The 17,541-nt window shown below is 31.8% G+C and overlaps 1 protein-coding gene across 2 annotated transcripts in view; it reads right to left on the minus strand.

The window, feature by feature from the left end:
• Positions 1-9,085, minus strand: part of LOC124365851 (GATOR complex protein MIOS-B-like) — a 57,763-nt gene extending 48,678 nt beyond the window's left edge. The window contains exons 1-2 of one of the 2 annotated variants that reach the window (XM_046821917.1): positions 8,853-9,085; positions 1,595-1,725 (exon numbers count right to left, since the gene is read on the minus strand). In XM_046821917.1, the coding sequence (XP_046677873.1) occupies positions 1,595-1,715 (121 nt within the window). In that variant the 5' untranslated portion in view covers positions 1,716-1,725; positions 8,853-9,085. Of the gene's footprint in view, positions 1-1,594; positions 1,726-3,695; positions 5,272-8,852 lie in introns of those variants that run through there. The other variant, XM_046821918.1, reaches the window with a different exon arrangement.
• Between the last annotated feature and the right edge of the window lie 8,456 nt (positions 9,086-17,541).

Consider the following 17,541-nt stretch of genomic DNA (forward strand, 5'->3'; position numbering starts at 1 on the left):
GTACAATAAAAACAAAAAGATTAATGGAAAATGAGTTTTTATTCAATATTTCCAAAATGTTAGATTCAACCTAACACGCGAGTAACGGTGTTAGTCTAAAACACGCGAGTGATCCCAGGGTTAAACTTGAGGGTTCAATGTGTGTTTGTTTTGATGTGACTGGGCTGATGGATGAACTTGGCATTAATCATACACCGGATGAATGGCGTCTTTTTATCGATTCGTCCAAATATAGCCTAAAAGCTGTCCCTATTACACAATGGTAATAAGAAACCATCGATACCTGTTTGCTTATTCTGTTATAATGAAAGAAACATACGACAACATGGCAGCCATCCTAAAGGCAATTCAATACGATGAGTACAAGTGGCAAATATGTGCAGATTTCAAAGTAGTTGCTATTCTTATGGGCCTTCAGGGTGGCTACACAAAATACTGTTGCTTCATATGCTTATGGGATAGTAGAGCGTCAGACAAGGCACTACCAGCAAAAAGAATGGCCAAAATAGGTCTAACTACACGCCTGGTGATAGAAATATACTCAACATACCTCTTGTAGATCCTGAAAATATAATTCTACCACCACTGCACATCAAACTTGGATTGATAAAAAACTTTGTAAAAGGCAATGAGTAGAGAAGGTGAAGGATTTTGCCATACCTATCCAGTTTGTTTCCTCAGCTGAGCGAAGCTAAGATCAAAGAAGGTGTTTTTACTGGTACAGATATCAGAAAAATGATTAAAGATCCTAAGTTCGAAACAAAACTCAATAAAAAATGAGTTGGCCGCTTGGGAAATCATTTGTCCCAGGTTGTGAAAGGGTTTCTAGGAAATACCAAGGAGGAAAACTACAAAAAATTAGTCCAAGATCTTTTGAAAGCGTACCAATCTATGGTTGTCGAATGTCTTTAAAATTACACTTTCTCCACTCTCACTTGGACTTTTTTCCGGAAAAAATCTGGGGAGCCCGTAAGTGACGAACAAGGCGAGAGGTTCCACCAGGACATCAGAACAATGAAAGCAGATATCAAGGCCGCTGGGATCCTTCCATGATGGGCGACTATTGTTGGTTCCTGAAACGGGAAGATTTCACACCCCACAAGAGAAAGAAGTAAAATAATAATAACAGCCGCTTTAGTGTCAACTTGAAGTGAAAATGTTCACTTTATTCATTCACTTTAATGTATATAATAATAAACTTAAGTTTGGTTGGAACATTTTCTGTCAACAATTTATTGAAAATCCCTATTCCACATAGTTGTTAAACTATACTTTTCTTAAGTTTCTTAGGATGTCTTGTATCAAAAAATCCGTACGTCCTACATACTTTTTATTGTTATTTTTCGTGTTTAGCAAGGCAAAATACATAAGAAAACACCTATTTTGATCAATTTTACAGAAAAAAAAAAATATTTTTTTGTAAACCTGTGTAATTTTTACAATATACTACAACCCTTGTATCTCAAAACATTCTGAGTTTATTTTCTGGGTTAAAAGTTGAAAGTTAACAAACAAATGACTGTAAACTTGTTATAATTGTATTTTAAACTATGGTCCTATGTAACGTTGACACAGAGAACTGGAGGCAACTTACATGCTGTCTTAGGTGCATCCTTCTTGGGCAGTGTCTCGTACAGGTATATCTCTGTGCCCCAGGTGATGAACTTGTCGGGGTGAACTGGAGACCACTGAACATCGAGTCTTGCGCCTGTCATCGTCTCCAAACTGGAAACATATGGTATACACTGACTTGTAAAAATAAAAACACAAGTAAAGTGGAAATAATATATAGTGGTCAATAGTTAGAATTGAAATTATTGGTCACATCATTTTTTGTGTGTGGATTTTAACACTACATATGAGGGAACAGCCAAAAATCATCACAGACACTTGAATCTGTAGATATTTTCATTCACATGGACAAAGTTCGGTTTAATAAATGTATTGCTACATTCTACAGAAATAATTAGTACTTATACTGGGCGTATTCTCACAATATACAACCTTATGAAATTTTGTATTAACATTTTAATTAATTATTGGTTTAAAGATATTTTTACTTAATGTCATACAATCACAAATAAAATATCTATCGTAACTTTGTGGTATAGTCTATTTCTGTATTTTATATAAGTATTTCTATATTATAACGTTTTTGATCTATACGGTTTGTATTAAAATACAGAATTTTAAAATTACTTTTAGGTTGAGTATTATTATATTTTCAATTAATTAATTTCCAGTTTAAGTGTTTACAGGTCCCCCACTTCACATATTTTGTTGATTTTCAAATGGAATGAATGTACTTAAGAAGTGAGTAGGACAGCGATAACAATTAAAATATAAAAGTAAGGAAAGACCTAACAAATAAATAAATATTTTCCAAAAAAAAGGAGAAAATCGCTCAATGTAGGGAAATTATAATGCATTATATCAAAGATCTATAATAATTTAAACAAACATTTACTGAAACATATCTAACCATAACAATAAAAAAATATTTTTGTATTGAAGAAACTAAGAAAAACTTACCTAATTACCTGACTGTCATGCACATTCTTTGACTGACCCTACTCGAGGGTCTACTCTTCTGCCCAAGGGCTTACCACTCTACTCGAGAACCCACAACCCTACCCGACAGTGTACTGCTTACTCAAGATCCTATCCAAGAACCTACAGCTCTATCCAATGATATATTACCGTACCCTAGAGCTAACTTTCTTACCTGAGAGTCTACTACCCTGCCTAAGAGAGTACCTACATAAGAGCTTAAAACCCTGCCCAAGGTTATACCATATTACGCATAACCTACCGCTTAACTGAGAGTTTACCGCTACCCTACCCAAGAACTAACTGTCCTAACTGAGAGCCTATTTCCTTATCTAAAAGCCTACCACCCTAACCAAAAGAAAGTTTCTTTCGTTACCTTTATATAATTAATTTTGCTATCCTAGTCAATTATTAAGCACTTAATTTGAAAAACCTTAAGTCTGAAGTGGGTTTTGTAAACTAGTACAAAATATTTTTAAAATCTAATCTTCATTATATTATTACATACTACTAATATTAGAAGACAACACTAGACTTAATAATCCTTATCCACTATAGACGTGACTATCTGCAATAGGATTATCAGAAGTTATGGGTTAGCAGACTACATTATACGAATTACACTTTTTGTGTAATCCAGTTGTTATTGGTTTACATTATAAAACAAAAAGTCATCCACTCAAACTCTATATTAATAGTTTTATACATTACTACTGCATGAATATTATGTCTTTCATGGCAGTAAACAAATCATAATTGACTGCTGCAAGAAGCCAAACTGTGTTGTTTGCTGTAGCAATGTTTCCAAGTACACTACCTAGTTTTGAATGACAATCCATTCATTACTCACACAGCTGTCACCTCTTGCTCCAACTACCACTTTTTTAACAAGTTTTGAAATAAAATCTTTTGAGTGAAATTTGATTGAAGAGGGTATTTTTAATCCTCAAAACGAATTACTCTATTAAAAAAAATATGACGATGGCAAGTGTCCAAAATTCTACTATCCTTTCAAATCTTCCATCGCCAATAACAAAGTTTACACAAATAGCTTCAGATAATCGCATCCCTAGTGCATTGGTACAATCAGATAGGGCTTAATTACATCACTTTTTAAGACACTAAATAAACAATAAAGTACATACCTTTAATTTAAGGTGTCCTGAGTTATAAACTGTTGAAGATTTAACACCACAGTTCACTAACTTCACATTAATATATTTTTTTTGTTCTTAAATCACAATACTGACATATATTTTGAAAATCTCATGTAAGATTAATAATTGTATATTATTAGAGAGATACAAATTTTTTATACTTAAGAGACTAATTTATTAAAATAAGATGAATCAGAGAGAATCAGGTACAGTATTAGAAGCATAACAGGCTCTTAACTCTAAAATCATTGTAGAACTTCTGTATAAAATATTGATCTTCTGTATTTTTATTTCCATGCTATTCTCTTTCAATACGTTGGGGATATTATTTCTTGGTTTTGTGAATTTGATTACTTATTTTACTCCTTTTTCAACTGCAGGATAACCATTTGTTTCTTGGGCTTTTTGGACCATTATGCTAGATCAGTTCTGAATCAAACAAGTAATCAACCAAATATTCCACTTTGAAAACCTTAGTAGTCATCTGTTAATTTGCCGTTTTAGTTTCTGAACCTCTAGAGCATTTGATTCTTTGGAATTCATTGACTTATGTAGTTATATCTCTATATATCAGGTCTATTATGTAAGTCATGTTGTTTGTCCACAATTATTTTGCTTCCGATTTTAATTCAATTTCTGGTCTAAATAGTCTAAAATTTTTCAAGACTGTTAAAATTCAATTATAAAATTAAAAACCTGTAAGCATTTTTGCCAACGCTTTTTGGTCTTGTTGCACACAATAAAGTATCAAATTTTGGCTTTTTAGTTTAAAATTCATATTATAGTTACTGTATACAGGTATTTCTAGTTTTTGGAAGATTGTTTGAATACAGTTACTGTGGAGGATGCTCCCTACCTATATTCTTATAACAATTAATTTAAATAACACAAAGGAAAGACATATCAATGCAAGCGTGGTTTGTGGTGTGGTATTGCCAGCTGTAACAAAAAAATAACCAGTAATGGGATAATCAATTGAATTCAATAATCGAGCCATCGTTACTGCTTGATTTTACTTCTTATCTATCTTCCTGCATCCTTTATCTTCATGATTTAAATTAACACGTGTTTACACTATGCTACAGAACGTAAGAAAAATGTAATCATAAAATGAAAACATGCAGAATAATCGAACGCCCAAGAACATTGAGAGTCACCGTCGTCGCATCAGCTCATACTGAGAATCAGCTGATATGACAATGTGGCAATGCCGCACGTTGGAGGGGGTAGTAAGGTGCGGTAACTACCCAAATGGCCAGGCTTGCAATGATGTGTCTCATCCTATAATATCCCACGCATCGTAACAACTCATTACTCCAATAAAGGTATTAAATACGAGCAAGATCAAGAAAAATGGTGTAAGGGTTGAATCATTTGAACTATTATGGATCATTTGAAAGGTTAAGAAAGCGGCATAAAGTTTTTGAAAAACACTCATAAGGAGTAAAAAAAGATTTGTAACAACATCAAAACTAGCCAAACGGTGTAGAAATGTATTTATGGCAATTTGTATACTCAAAAAGATATATTGTATTTTATTGCTAAAAAGTTAGTGAATCAAACTAAAATTTGTTCTTGTTTATTTATCTACTATTTTTTAATAATAATTCCCTATCAACAACAAATTTGCTAAAGGAAAATAAAAATAAAATTTAAATCCTTAAAAAAATAACCGAGTGATAAAAGTTGTAACTTGAAAAAAGTTATAACCTTTAATATAAAATAAATAATAAAATAACATTTTTGGGACTTTTAGATCTAATATTAAGTTAGATCATAATGTAATAAAGAAGTAAATATTAAACTTATTGATATTGGGTGAAAAATAAACATACACAAAGAGTTTATATAAAATGTTACAAAATCAAGTTTTGACAGAAAAATAAAAATTCTTATCATAAGTCACCATAAAAGATTTTTAAGGATTTTTAGATCTAATATTATGTTAGATTATAATGTTTTAAAGATTTACGTACAATATTTAATTAATATATAATGACATATTTTGTGGGTTATGCCATCTAGATTGAAGCATAGATTTTAAAATATGTTTAAAAATCATTCATATACCAAAATATTAAAAAATTTGAACAGTGATAGCAATTTTTCAACATGGTTTCAATCGGAAAACTGTGATGATAGTCAAAAGCCGTCTTTTTAATTGGCATTAATATAAAAAATCTTCTGATTAATATAGTTTGTTCATAACCTGAAATAATCAAATTGATTTCTTCTTTCATTTGACGTGAAAGCTCAAATATATTATAAACAGTTTTAATTTAAGGGATCTGAGGATGTAAACTGGTATATGAAAGAGATCAGCGATTACAGAATAAATTTACATCTAAAATATGTGAATGTCTTATATTTCAATGTAGGCTTCTTGGTCTTTATATGTCAAAATAAAGACATCAAAAATATTAAAATGCAGAGACAACCTTAGGTAACAGATGCCTTTACATAATCAATGTAAATTCAATAATGAGATTAACAAATTGCTATTGACCGATAATTAGAGTATCAGCTGCTATCAGGTGAAAATGACTTTAATTAATAAACAGGTGTTTGTTTTACAATGTAAACATAGATTATCAGGATTTTAATATGTCCAACCAACAAGATGCTCCATCCTACCACTAATTTTAACCTAAATTATCCTACTAGTACCTATTTGACACCCTGGTATTGTGTATTAATTGTCTTTAGTCATCATGGTCCAATACTCTAGGGGCAGATGTGGCTTAAAGCACGTAAATCCAGGGATACAAGATATCTGTGGAAAGCTAATGTAACGTTTCAATCAATCCGTTCAATATTTTTATTGTTTTCTCATTGTAAATGTGATCTCTAACATACCATAGGCACTATACTTAAGACACTGAAATGTACTTGGAGAGCATTTAAAAGAATCTGAAAAGTAGAAGACTTGTTGAAATTTATATGTATAAGAACATCTAAGTGAACATCTGTGTAGATGTCAAGTGAACATCTCTAATGAGAAAATTTTACAATGTCATAATTAATAAGAACAATCGACAAGGATTTGAAGCCAGAATGTTAAAATGATGGCAACATTATTATTGGCATCTTGTTGATTTAGTTTCATTTTCTTTACGTTGTAAAATATTTATTACACACTTGGTAAGTTATTGATTAATAGTCAAAGAATTGATTATGTAAATTCATCCGCTAACTGAATGAATCTAGGTATGGATTATTTAAGGGCATCCATTACCAAACTCTGTCCCACAGAGTTGTAGGATATGTTTCTTCTATATGTAAGATTTATACAATAACAAATATTATTCTTTAAATATTGGTTGTTGAGAAACATTAATATACTTACATGTTACCAGTAGCATTAAATTATATAGTCATTACAATACAATAAGCCAAAATTACTAATATCCCAAGGGTTTGCAGACACAACTAACACAATTTTCATAAATAATGTTCTCATGTTTAAATTAATACTATAATTATTAATAAAACACACTATAACAAATCAAGTTTGTTAGTTTAGAATACAATAGATGGATCAAGTTTTTTTTTTTTTTTTTTTTTTTTAAATAATCATTGACATTTGATACACTGTATATATATATATATATCAAGTAACAGAACTATTAGCTCTATTATTAACAAAGTACATGTTAATTTAATATAATACAATAAAAAGCTTAAAACATATTTTTAAAAAACCTAATGTCAGTCGTATAAAACTGGGGTCTACATGTCGTTCTCTACCCATTCATAGGATAACTTAGATTACAAAAATACAAAACTGAACGTAATCTATTTAAAAGGAAAAATATTAACAATAGTGTGATACTGAATAAAATGGTGGTAACAACTTACTTGAATTATGTACTACCTATGTTCTTGGAAATAAACTAGTGAATAATGGATAAAATGTACTAAATATTTACAATAAATTGATAATCATGTTCTCTAGAGGTATCCTGGAAAGCATACATTTTCACGGAATAAACAATCCGGGGGTATTATAGTAGGCATATGTTGAACCTTTATAAAATAAGATTATTTTGTCTTTTCTAATTTGGATAGAGATTAGAACAAATATACTTTACATATTTAGAGACCAATGTCATGGACTGAAACATCAGAAATGTGTCATATGCATTATTGAAAGTGACTAATATAGGCCTATATGCTTTCTAGCAATTACGTTGAAGGTAGACGACAACGTTGGCTGTTTCTTTTTAGGAAAGCATAATCTTAAAAAATATACTAAATTATTTATACAAAAATTGTAATATAATGAGATAAACTAATCATCAGGTGGTCTACATTATGTTTAGTTATCAGTGGCAACATCTAGGTTAAACAGGTTATTCTACGTTTCTGTATGACAAGATACCTCCACTTTTAAACCTGGCTCAATCACACTTAAGTGGCAAACATTCTTCACGATTTTTACTTAAAATTGAGTAGAATGTTTCAGATGGTGATGTTATGTCAACTTTGTATCCTTGAGAGAGAAAGAATTGTAATGCATTTGAATTATGATTAAAAACAGTCAGAATAACTTTAACCATGTTGTAATGGCAACATAAGGCTTCTAGAATCTTCATCATATGTTTTGCAACCCCTTGTTTACGTGCTGATTGTTCTAGCTGAAGTTCGTAACAGTACAAAACATTGACACCGTTGTCCATATCAAACCGGAAATGTGAAAAACCAATTGGTTTGTTATGATTTTCATTAATTACTATGAGAAAACGAACATTTTCTTCTGACATTTCGCGTCTTTTAGTTTCTATATTCCATCCCCATTCACAAGACTTATATAATTCAGCCATATTCTCTTCCAATAAACTCATCATCCATACTAACAGTTCCTGTGGACAATTTTTGAAAGGAACACATGAAATTTTGAAGATATGGCCAGTACTGTTGGAGTGATAAAGTTTAAGACTGGAGATTGGCCTCAACAAGTCTTGTTCTTCTTTTGCTCTTTTAACTAAAGTTTTCATTGCATTTAAACTTTGCATTTTAGCCTTTCTTTTGAGTGCAGCAATTCTTTTTTTCTTACTGATTCGGGGCATTTTTTATAAAATTAAGTTGAATTGTAAGAATGATTATATTTTGTGATAAACTTAACTTTTTGTTATATAAACTAACCTTTCTATGCCTCAGTAGTGAAGATTTACATCCAAACGTAATTCAAATCTATATAGTCTAATCAGAGCTAATTTAGAAAATATTTATAAAAATTAAACGAACATTTATTTAAATCCTATAATTGGAGTTCAACACTGATTATTCCACTCTTCACATCCACAAACAAATCCAGAGAACAACAAAATACAGACAGGAACTAACCTACAAAATAACAATAATGTGAAATAACAATAACTCCTCTCAAACGACTCAAACACATTATACTGTTTTTATTTGCCACTTGGCAGGTTATTAAACTTTGTATGCAACCTCAACGTAACTAGTGCTGTAATTATATAGCTAAGATATTAATATACTTACTCTTGTGGTTGTCTAAATTAAATATTGTTATCATTCGTTACCATTTTAACATGGATACAGCTCAATGCAATATTAAACAGTATATGACAATCTGGTTATACAACGTAAAATTTAAGTTCTAATTTGCAATAATGTAAGCAATACAGTACAAACTGTACAATGTGCAAACATAGATATTACAGTGTTGTTATCTACTCGACTGAATGATAACTTATCAACCATAGCTATTATATGCAAATATATTCATGCAGATCAATGGAATTTGTTTTGTTATATTTGTTTAAAAAAAATCAAAAGCTATTAGTTTTCCTAAGATTATTAGGTACTTTGGGATTATACCGACCACACCCAGACATGAATCGTTATTTAACATTTTGCTTCTACTGATTACTAGATTAGCGTAGAAGACTATTTCGTCAGTATAAAACAGGAATTGTCTTATCGCAAACCCCTCCCCATCCTCAGACAGAGGTCAAAGTCGAGCGTCTAGTAGATAACGTGATTGCAGAGCCTCGCCGCCCGTTCAGCTGGTGCATCGCTTTGTTGTACGCTTTGTTGTTGTGTTTTACCTCTACATTTCTCCAAACACAAAAATTTAACAAAAACAAACATTTACCAAACTAAACTCTTTATTAAAAAAACACTCAAAACTTGTTTTTATTCTTGATCACATTCCGCCACACAAAATGCGAGTGCCTCCGGCCATCAGCGCGGGCTTCGACAGCACCTACGGTGCTGCCCCGCGCTGATGTCGACGAAAGAAAAACATCCCTCGAGATAGTACCTATCAGTAAAATATCAAATTCTAGAGGGGCTAATCAGAAATATAAATTGAATTGAAATGGAAAGGCAATTATGTACCGTGCAAATCACGTGATGCCGCGCGGCCTGCCGTAATCAGGATTCTCGAGAAAGATAAGATAACAGCGACAACAATACCGATCACAATACCTGGAAATGCTTGTAAGTTTGTAATTTTGTAATTGAAGAGTTGTTTTTTCGTTCTATCATGTTTGTTTCTATAAATTTCTATTTTTGTGTTCTTCATACTGGTGTGGTCGGTATAATCCCAAAGTACCGATTATTACACCCGTGAAAAGGGTTTTCAGTAAGAAGTATTGTAAATTTATCTCAACGATTTGTTAAGGGTGACCTATATGAAAAACCAACAATGCATTGGCACAAGTCTTGATTAATTTTAATTCAATCCAATGAGAGGCGTATCTGCATTTATTCTAACCCAAGATCATATTTGTATAAATAGACCTCCTAAGATAAAAATCATTATTGATAGAAGAAGGAAAATTGACACATTAACAAAAAAATAACAATATTTTGGATATTAATTTGCCATTGTAATGTTAGAATACCGTAATGTTTGAGTTTTTTTGCCTATACGATTACAATTGTCCAAATTCCTCATACCATTCAGTTAAATTAAGTATATAGAAAGCTAACTACAATATACGTTGTTGTATTTAATAAAATAAATATAACAATAAGGTTCAGAAACGTATTTGATTTTTTTTTATACTTTTCTATTTCAGTAATAACTCTAATGGTTAAAAGGGACTTTTAAGTGCATATTGGACATCCCACATTACCAGCTCATGCACAGTCAGATATTTATTTTGCACTAAATTCTTACATATATCTTACAAGTCTTTTCCCAATGTTTCCCGAATTCGTAGATATATAACCATAGAGTAGATAGGTTTGGTTCGATTCGACCTCAGCTTTTCCTCATAGGTTTTTGGTATGTCAACAGCTCAGTTAATTATTCCAAAGAATTTTCAATTTTTCGTTCAACAAAACAAAATTGTTATGATGCTCATCTCGGAGACTTTTACCTCTCATCTATTCCAAATGTGCAAATTAATTTTAAATTGTACTAAATTAATCACTCAAACATATTTGGCTTCTAATCACAATATGTCATGCACTACAAATAGATGAATCATGTCTGGGTAGGCTTCATAAAAACTTTATTTGTACGTCGATGAACAAAATTTTCACACAGTCTGTTTTGAATAATATCTCACTTTTATAGGTACCAAAGTTAAATACCTGAGGATGCGTATATACAGCTGGTTAACGCGGTATGGAATAAACTTCTTCAGTTGGACCTGAAACATAGATATGCAGTGTAGCTTCTTAACTAAAAAAACAGTAGTCTTGAAGCCAATATGTACCTACGGATTAAAACTTTAGGAATAGTAACAAACTTTAATCTGGAAAGTAATCAGAGATTTCAGTCCAAAGTTCTGAGGAGCATATTTCAAGCACCTTGGAATGTGTCTAACCACGTTCTGCTTAATTACACCAAATTCTTTTGATCTGCAATAACATTTCTGAAGGAACCACCAAAACTTAACCACCCAGTTAAGACTTAAATACCATCCTAACTATCTGGCTGTGAATTTATTGAACAACAGCTTTGACTGTCCATTATATGTACACTCAAAGACGATAATGACTACATCACTCACTTACCAAGTGTATGGAGTTGAAGTTCAATTTAGACTGGTGATTATGGTACATTGAAACATGGTAGATTGATCCAAGTCAACTCGTGGTTTACTTTTCTTCCATTATTTGTCATTTTATTTACTTTTTTGTTCAACTATACAATATATTGTAAATAAACGAATTTGCAACAGTAGGCTGTATTAATAGTAACTTTAGCTATAGAACTGGACTGAAAATATGTAAAAAAAAACAATCATAATAAATATACACATAGTCACAAACATCTGGTCCATTACTCAGGCAATTAATTGGAGAGGCGAGTTAACAAAAATGTGGGGTTAAAAATAAGGTTATGTCTTATTTAATTTTGATTTTGTGAATTTGTTCAATTTGGGTACCATAGTAGTAAATTGTGTTACCATCAAGAAATTAATCACCTAATACCAAATAAATTTATATTGATAGGCTTAGACAGGTAGGCTTTACTTTATAAACAAATTAAGTCTTGGAAGAGACACAAGTTATAATATAACCCAGTAAAACAAACCAAGGTTGGCCTATTAGAGATGTATATGTTAAATAATGAACTAGACAGATTCCTTTAAGAGTGAAAATCTCTCATTGTAGGGATTCTAAATAAACCCCACTATAGACCTATGTCATTTTAAACTAAAATGCATTAACAGACCATGACAGTAATGACATTAGGCCTATTGAGTTAAAGAAAATTAAAAAAATTATCTGATGTAACATAAGTTGGAGAGGGTACGATAAGCGGACCTGGTTTTTTATATCGAAATTGGAAACGATATTACTTAACCATAACAATCGATATAATCAATCAATACTGTTTAATTATTTTGAACAGTTAACTTAAATAATCCATATCAACAGCTGTAAACACTTTCAAATAATACACGTAAGGTAATATTTCAATTTTACATAAGTAACATTTGATCATAAAAATGGCAGTAAATTTTAGAAAAATACACGACATTGCTTTGAAAAATGATGACATATTTTACATGGTTTCAACATGTTGGACTCGTACCGAAAAACCCACCATGTGAAATTTGTGGGAAAGAAACAACTGTAACTGTGAGAGGAGCAAATATGGTTGTCTTCAGTTTTCCTAATTTTTGTTATAATAATTTGTTTAATCACTGTAAATATTAAATTAATATTTTAATATAAAACATATGATTGTTATTGAGGACTATACTTTTATATCGATTGATGGTCTAGGATTTGAGATACGAATATTAGGTATCAATGATTACATTCTTCGATATAAAATACCGGGTCTGCTTATCGTACCCTACCCTATAAGTTACTTAGACAAGGTAAAATATTTATGTAAAAACATTCGGTTTTTTTTATCGATGTTAACAACTACAGTATTGCTCTACCCATTGGTGTGATCAACCGGGAACTGATTAATTAATTTATAGAATTTTAACTAACTGTAAACATATATTCATGTTCTGAACTTAATGTTAGTATTAAAAATGATTTAAGTTAAATCAAAATGATGTAAGGTAAACTTGCAAAAACTAAACAAATTAACCTAGCAGTGAAAAATTAGCCTATTTCCTGATTTTTCTAAAAAAAATCAAATTTTCATTAAAAAAAAAAAGTGTTTCTGAGCTCTTAATTTAAGAAAGGTTAATAGTAAAGAGTGGGAAGTCTTTAAAGGTAAAAAAAGCAAGAGAAGTAAAGCCTTATCAAATTCTCAATGTACTGTTATACCCTTGAAAAGTACCTTTTTAGTTGTAGAATCCTTGTCCTCACCAGATGTTCCATCAAATCCTGGTAGCAAACCTGTTGATTTAACCCTTTTAGCCCCGGCGTCCGATATATCGGACAGAGGTGGTCTAGCTAAAATGCCCAACGTCCGATATACCGGACGTCTCGAGAATTTCATGTAGCTGGCTAATAATATGTCCAAATGCCATCAGTTTCGGTATAGTAGTCGGTGAAGAAACGGGCTACATGCAAAAACAATAAACCTTCCAATTGGCATCGTATTTTGTCGTCGTTGAGCGTAGTTTATTTGTCGATGTCAGCTGTCAGACGACTTCAGTTGCATTGTTGTTGTATGCTGACTTATAACCTCAATTAGTTTGCGTGATTGAAAGCGGTTGTTTTTCGTGTGATTTATTATATTATTAGTAAAAAAACATGAGTAAACGTCGTAGAGAAAAGTTACCAGTGAGTGAAAACACTTTGATAAACACTATTATTGGTACTTTGGGATTATACCGACCACACCCAGACATGAATCGTTATTTGACATTTTGCTTCTACTGATTACTAGATTAGCGTAGAACAATATTTCGTCAATATAAAACAGGAATTGTCTTATCGCAAACCCCTCCCCATCCTCAGACAGAGGTCAAAGTCGAGCGGTCTAGTAGATAACGTGATTGCAGAGTCTCGCTGCCCGCTCAGCTGGTGCGTCGCTTTGTTGTACTTCCGTGTTTTACCTCTACATTTCTCCAAACACAAAAATTCAATAAAAACAAACATGATCAAACTAAAACTAAACTCTTTATTGAAAAAACACTCAAAACTTGTTTTTATTCTTGATCACACTCCGCCACCCAAAATGCGAGTGCCATGCCTTCGCGCTGATGTCAACGAAAGAAAAGCATCCCTCGAGATCGTACCTATCAGTAAAATATCAAATTCTGAAGGATCTGATCAGAAATATAAATTGAATTGTAATGGAAAGGCAATTATGTACCGTGCAAATCATGTGATGCCGCGTGGCCTGTCGTAATCGGGATTCTCGAGAAAGATAAGATAACAGCGATAACAATACCGATCACAATGCCTGGAAATGCTTGTAAGTTTGTAATTTTGTAATTAAAGAGTTGTTTTTTCGTTCTATCATGTTTGTTTCTATAAATTTATATTTTTGTGTTCTTCATACTGGTGTGGTCGGTATAATCCCAAAGTACCCTATTATTAGTGGTGAATGTGCTATTTTTGAAGACAATGAATTGAGTTGTTTATATAAAATGTATATATTGTAAATATTATTTCTTTTACTTTTTTGAAAAATTAAACAAGTTTTAGTCTTACAAACCATTTCAATTAGTTTGTGTTATTTTACAATTGTTACTATTTCAAAAGTTCAAAAACAAGAATACATATATGTATACTTCTACTGACGTGTATGTGGAAATATATGAAGAAGTGCTTATGCAGCAATACAATTAATTGGATATATCTCCTGCATTTATCAAGGAAAGTTCTTCAAATTTTGTGTGTGTAGTAAGAAATATGTGTACAACAAAATTGCTTCATTTTTCAGGGGCTACAATTTTTTTTCTACCCTTTATGTATGTCCAAACTAAAAAAATAAAAAATTTTTTATGTATAAATACGCTAAAAAAAAAATCATTCTGTAAAAGTACTTTTTAACTATTACATCTAAGAGTACACTTATTTGTGAACAATTTAAAACAAAAACGTAAAAATTATCTTCAAAAATAAGAAAACTAGATGTATTTTCCCTCAATTCTGCACTACGGTCCCTTATTGCCATGGGCTTTCTGGCAAGTCCATGGAAAAATGGCTGTGGTTAAAAGGGTTAAGAAAAAACATAAAGTGAATAATTCTATAAGGTCACTATGCACTAGTATAAACAAAGAACGTACTCAATTAAATCAGAGTGTAAACGATAAGAGAAAAAGTGTAAAAATAGTTAGCGATGGCCATGGTAGCTTTGTTTCTAATTTGTTAGAAACGAGAACTAAGGGTAATGTATATGTATTTGCTTTGATAAAACCTAACGGTAAGTATGATGAAATACTCAAAGTGCTAAAATTAAAGCTTCCACCATGAGTAAAAATGATGTTATTATTTTGATGGGAGGTACTAATAACCTTGTAAATAGGCGCTTATTGAGTTTAAGGAGGAGCCGGATGGTTCCTAGAGGTCATTAGTGTTCCCGAGAGAAAATGACTAGGTAATTTTTAGAAAATTTTTTCTTTGTTTAGAAAATATGTGGATCGGGCTGCTTTCTGCAGGTCTCATATAAGATGGGATAGATTTGGCATCTGGAGTTGACCTAACATAAGATGTCAAGCACTGGAGTGTGAGGTACTGGAAGGAGTTTGCGAATTGGCTAACCAAAGCAAATTGCTGATAATTGCAGGCTACAGACCTCCAACATATGACTCTGAACTTCTCTCAGAATTTTTTGAACTATCTCAGATTACTTAAACATATATGTACATAGAAACACTTTGACTGTTGTAATGGGAGACTTTAATATAGACCTCAAGAAAAACTCTTTCAAATGTCAAAAATACCTTTCTTTGATGACGTCTTTCAACTTGAAAAACATTATAAAATCTTACACCAGAGAAGTCTTGTGTTCCAGAACATTAATAGACCCCATTTTTACCAATGATGTTAAGGCAAATAGCTCTGTTATAGCAACCGCTTTATCAGATCATCATGCAAACACTATTATTTTTGAAACTTTTCTCATTAAAGATATTCCTGATTTAAAATTTATGAATAGCAGAAGATTTGATGATGCTAACTTGAGAGTTTTAGATGTTTCTCTCTAAAGAGAAATGGCTTGATTTTTAAACTCTGATAATATGAACTCAAAATATAACTTGTTATTGACAAAGTGAAATACTATTTCAACTTATCCTTTCTTGAATTTACAAAAAGGCTGCAAAGAAGAAAGCTAAGAAAATCAAACTCAGCCCAGATACACTAAAACTTAAGGATGAATTGAATGACCGTTACCAACGAACAAAGGATCTGGAATCTACACACTTTTTACGAGAATACTACAGATGGCTTAAGTACAAGTACCGTGCAGCTATAAAAGGAGAAAAGTCTAGTGAAATGCTACTTAAAATTGAATCGTCCAATTGTAAATGAAAAATGATTTGGCTAATCATAAACAATGAAGGCCTATTAATAAAGGGAAAAGACTCCAAGAGTTGTGTATTAGAGACACTGATGGTGAACTGACTTATGATCCTTTGCACATTGCCAATAAATTAAACGGTTATTTTGTTAATGCCAATGAAAACAATGCAATACTTATAAATAATTCATCTTCAAACGCAATTTTAGCAGAACAGCCTAAAACTTAATTTTTCTTATATCAAGTAAAGAAGTAATTAATATCATTACAAACCTAAAAAATGAAAACTATGCCTGTAAAGATGAAATATCAGTTAAAATGTTAAAAGATATAGCAGAACCTATCAGCCACCTCATACATTTCTCATTCGCTTCAGGATGTTTTCCAAGTTCCTTAAAAATTGCAATAGTTAGACCAATATACAAGAAAGGTGACAAAAAGACCACAAAAACTATCTCCCTATCTCAATTTTGACAGCTATTTCTAAGGTCTCTGAAAAAATAGTTTCACTCTGTCTATCTACATTTTTGGGAAAACATGAAATAATTTGTGAAAATCAACATGGGTTTGTAAAAAATAGATCTACAACCAGCGCAATGTTCGCTCTTATAGGTGATATCGTCTGCACTATTGATGAGGTAAACTACTCCACAGGCCCATTTTTTTATTTGAGTAAGGCGTTCAATTCCGTAAATCACAATCTCCTACTTGAAAAAATGAGTAGTAATGGGACAAGAGGCTTGGCATTAGATTGGTTCAAGTCTTATTTGAAGGGAAGGAGGCAATATATAAGGGTATCGGCAGTTGATGAGTGTGAATTTCTGCTGCAGTATAATTCACACGAACTTCCTACATGAAGTGGTGTGCTCCAGGGCTCCATACTCAATCCTACTCTTTTCCTGATCTTTATCAACGATCTTCCTGCAGGTACTGAATCGGCCAGGGCCGTCCTTTACTCCG

Source organism: Homalodisca vitripennis, chromosome 7, assembly GCF_021130785.1.
Source record: "Homalodisca vitripennis isolate AUS2020 chromosome 7, UT_GWSS_2.1, whole genome shotgun sequence".
NCBI classification, from domain to species: Eukaryota; Metazoa; Arthropoda; class Insecta; order Hemiptera; family Cicadellidae; genus Homalodisca; species Homalodisca vitripennis.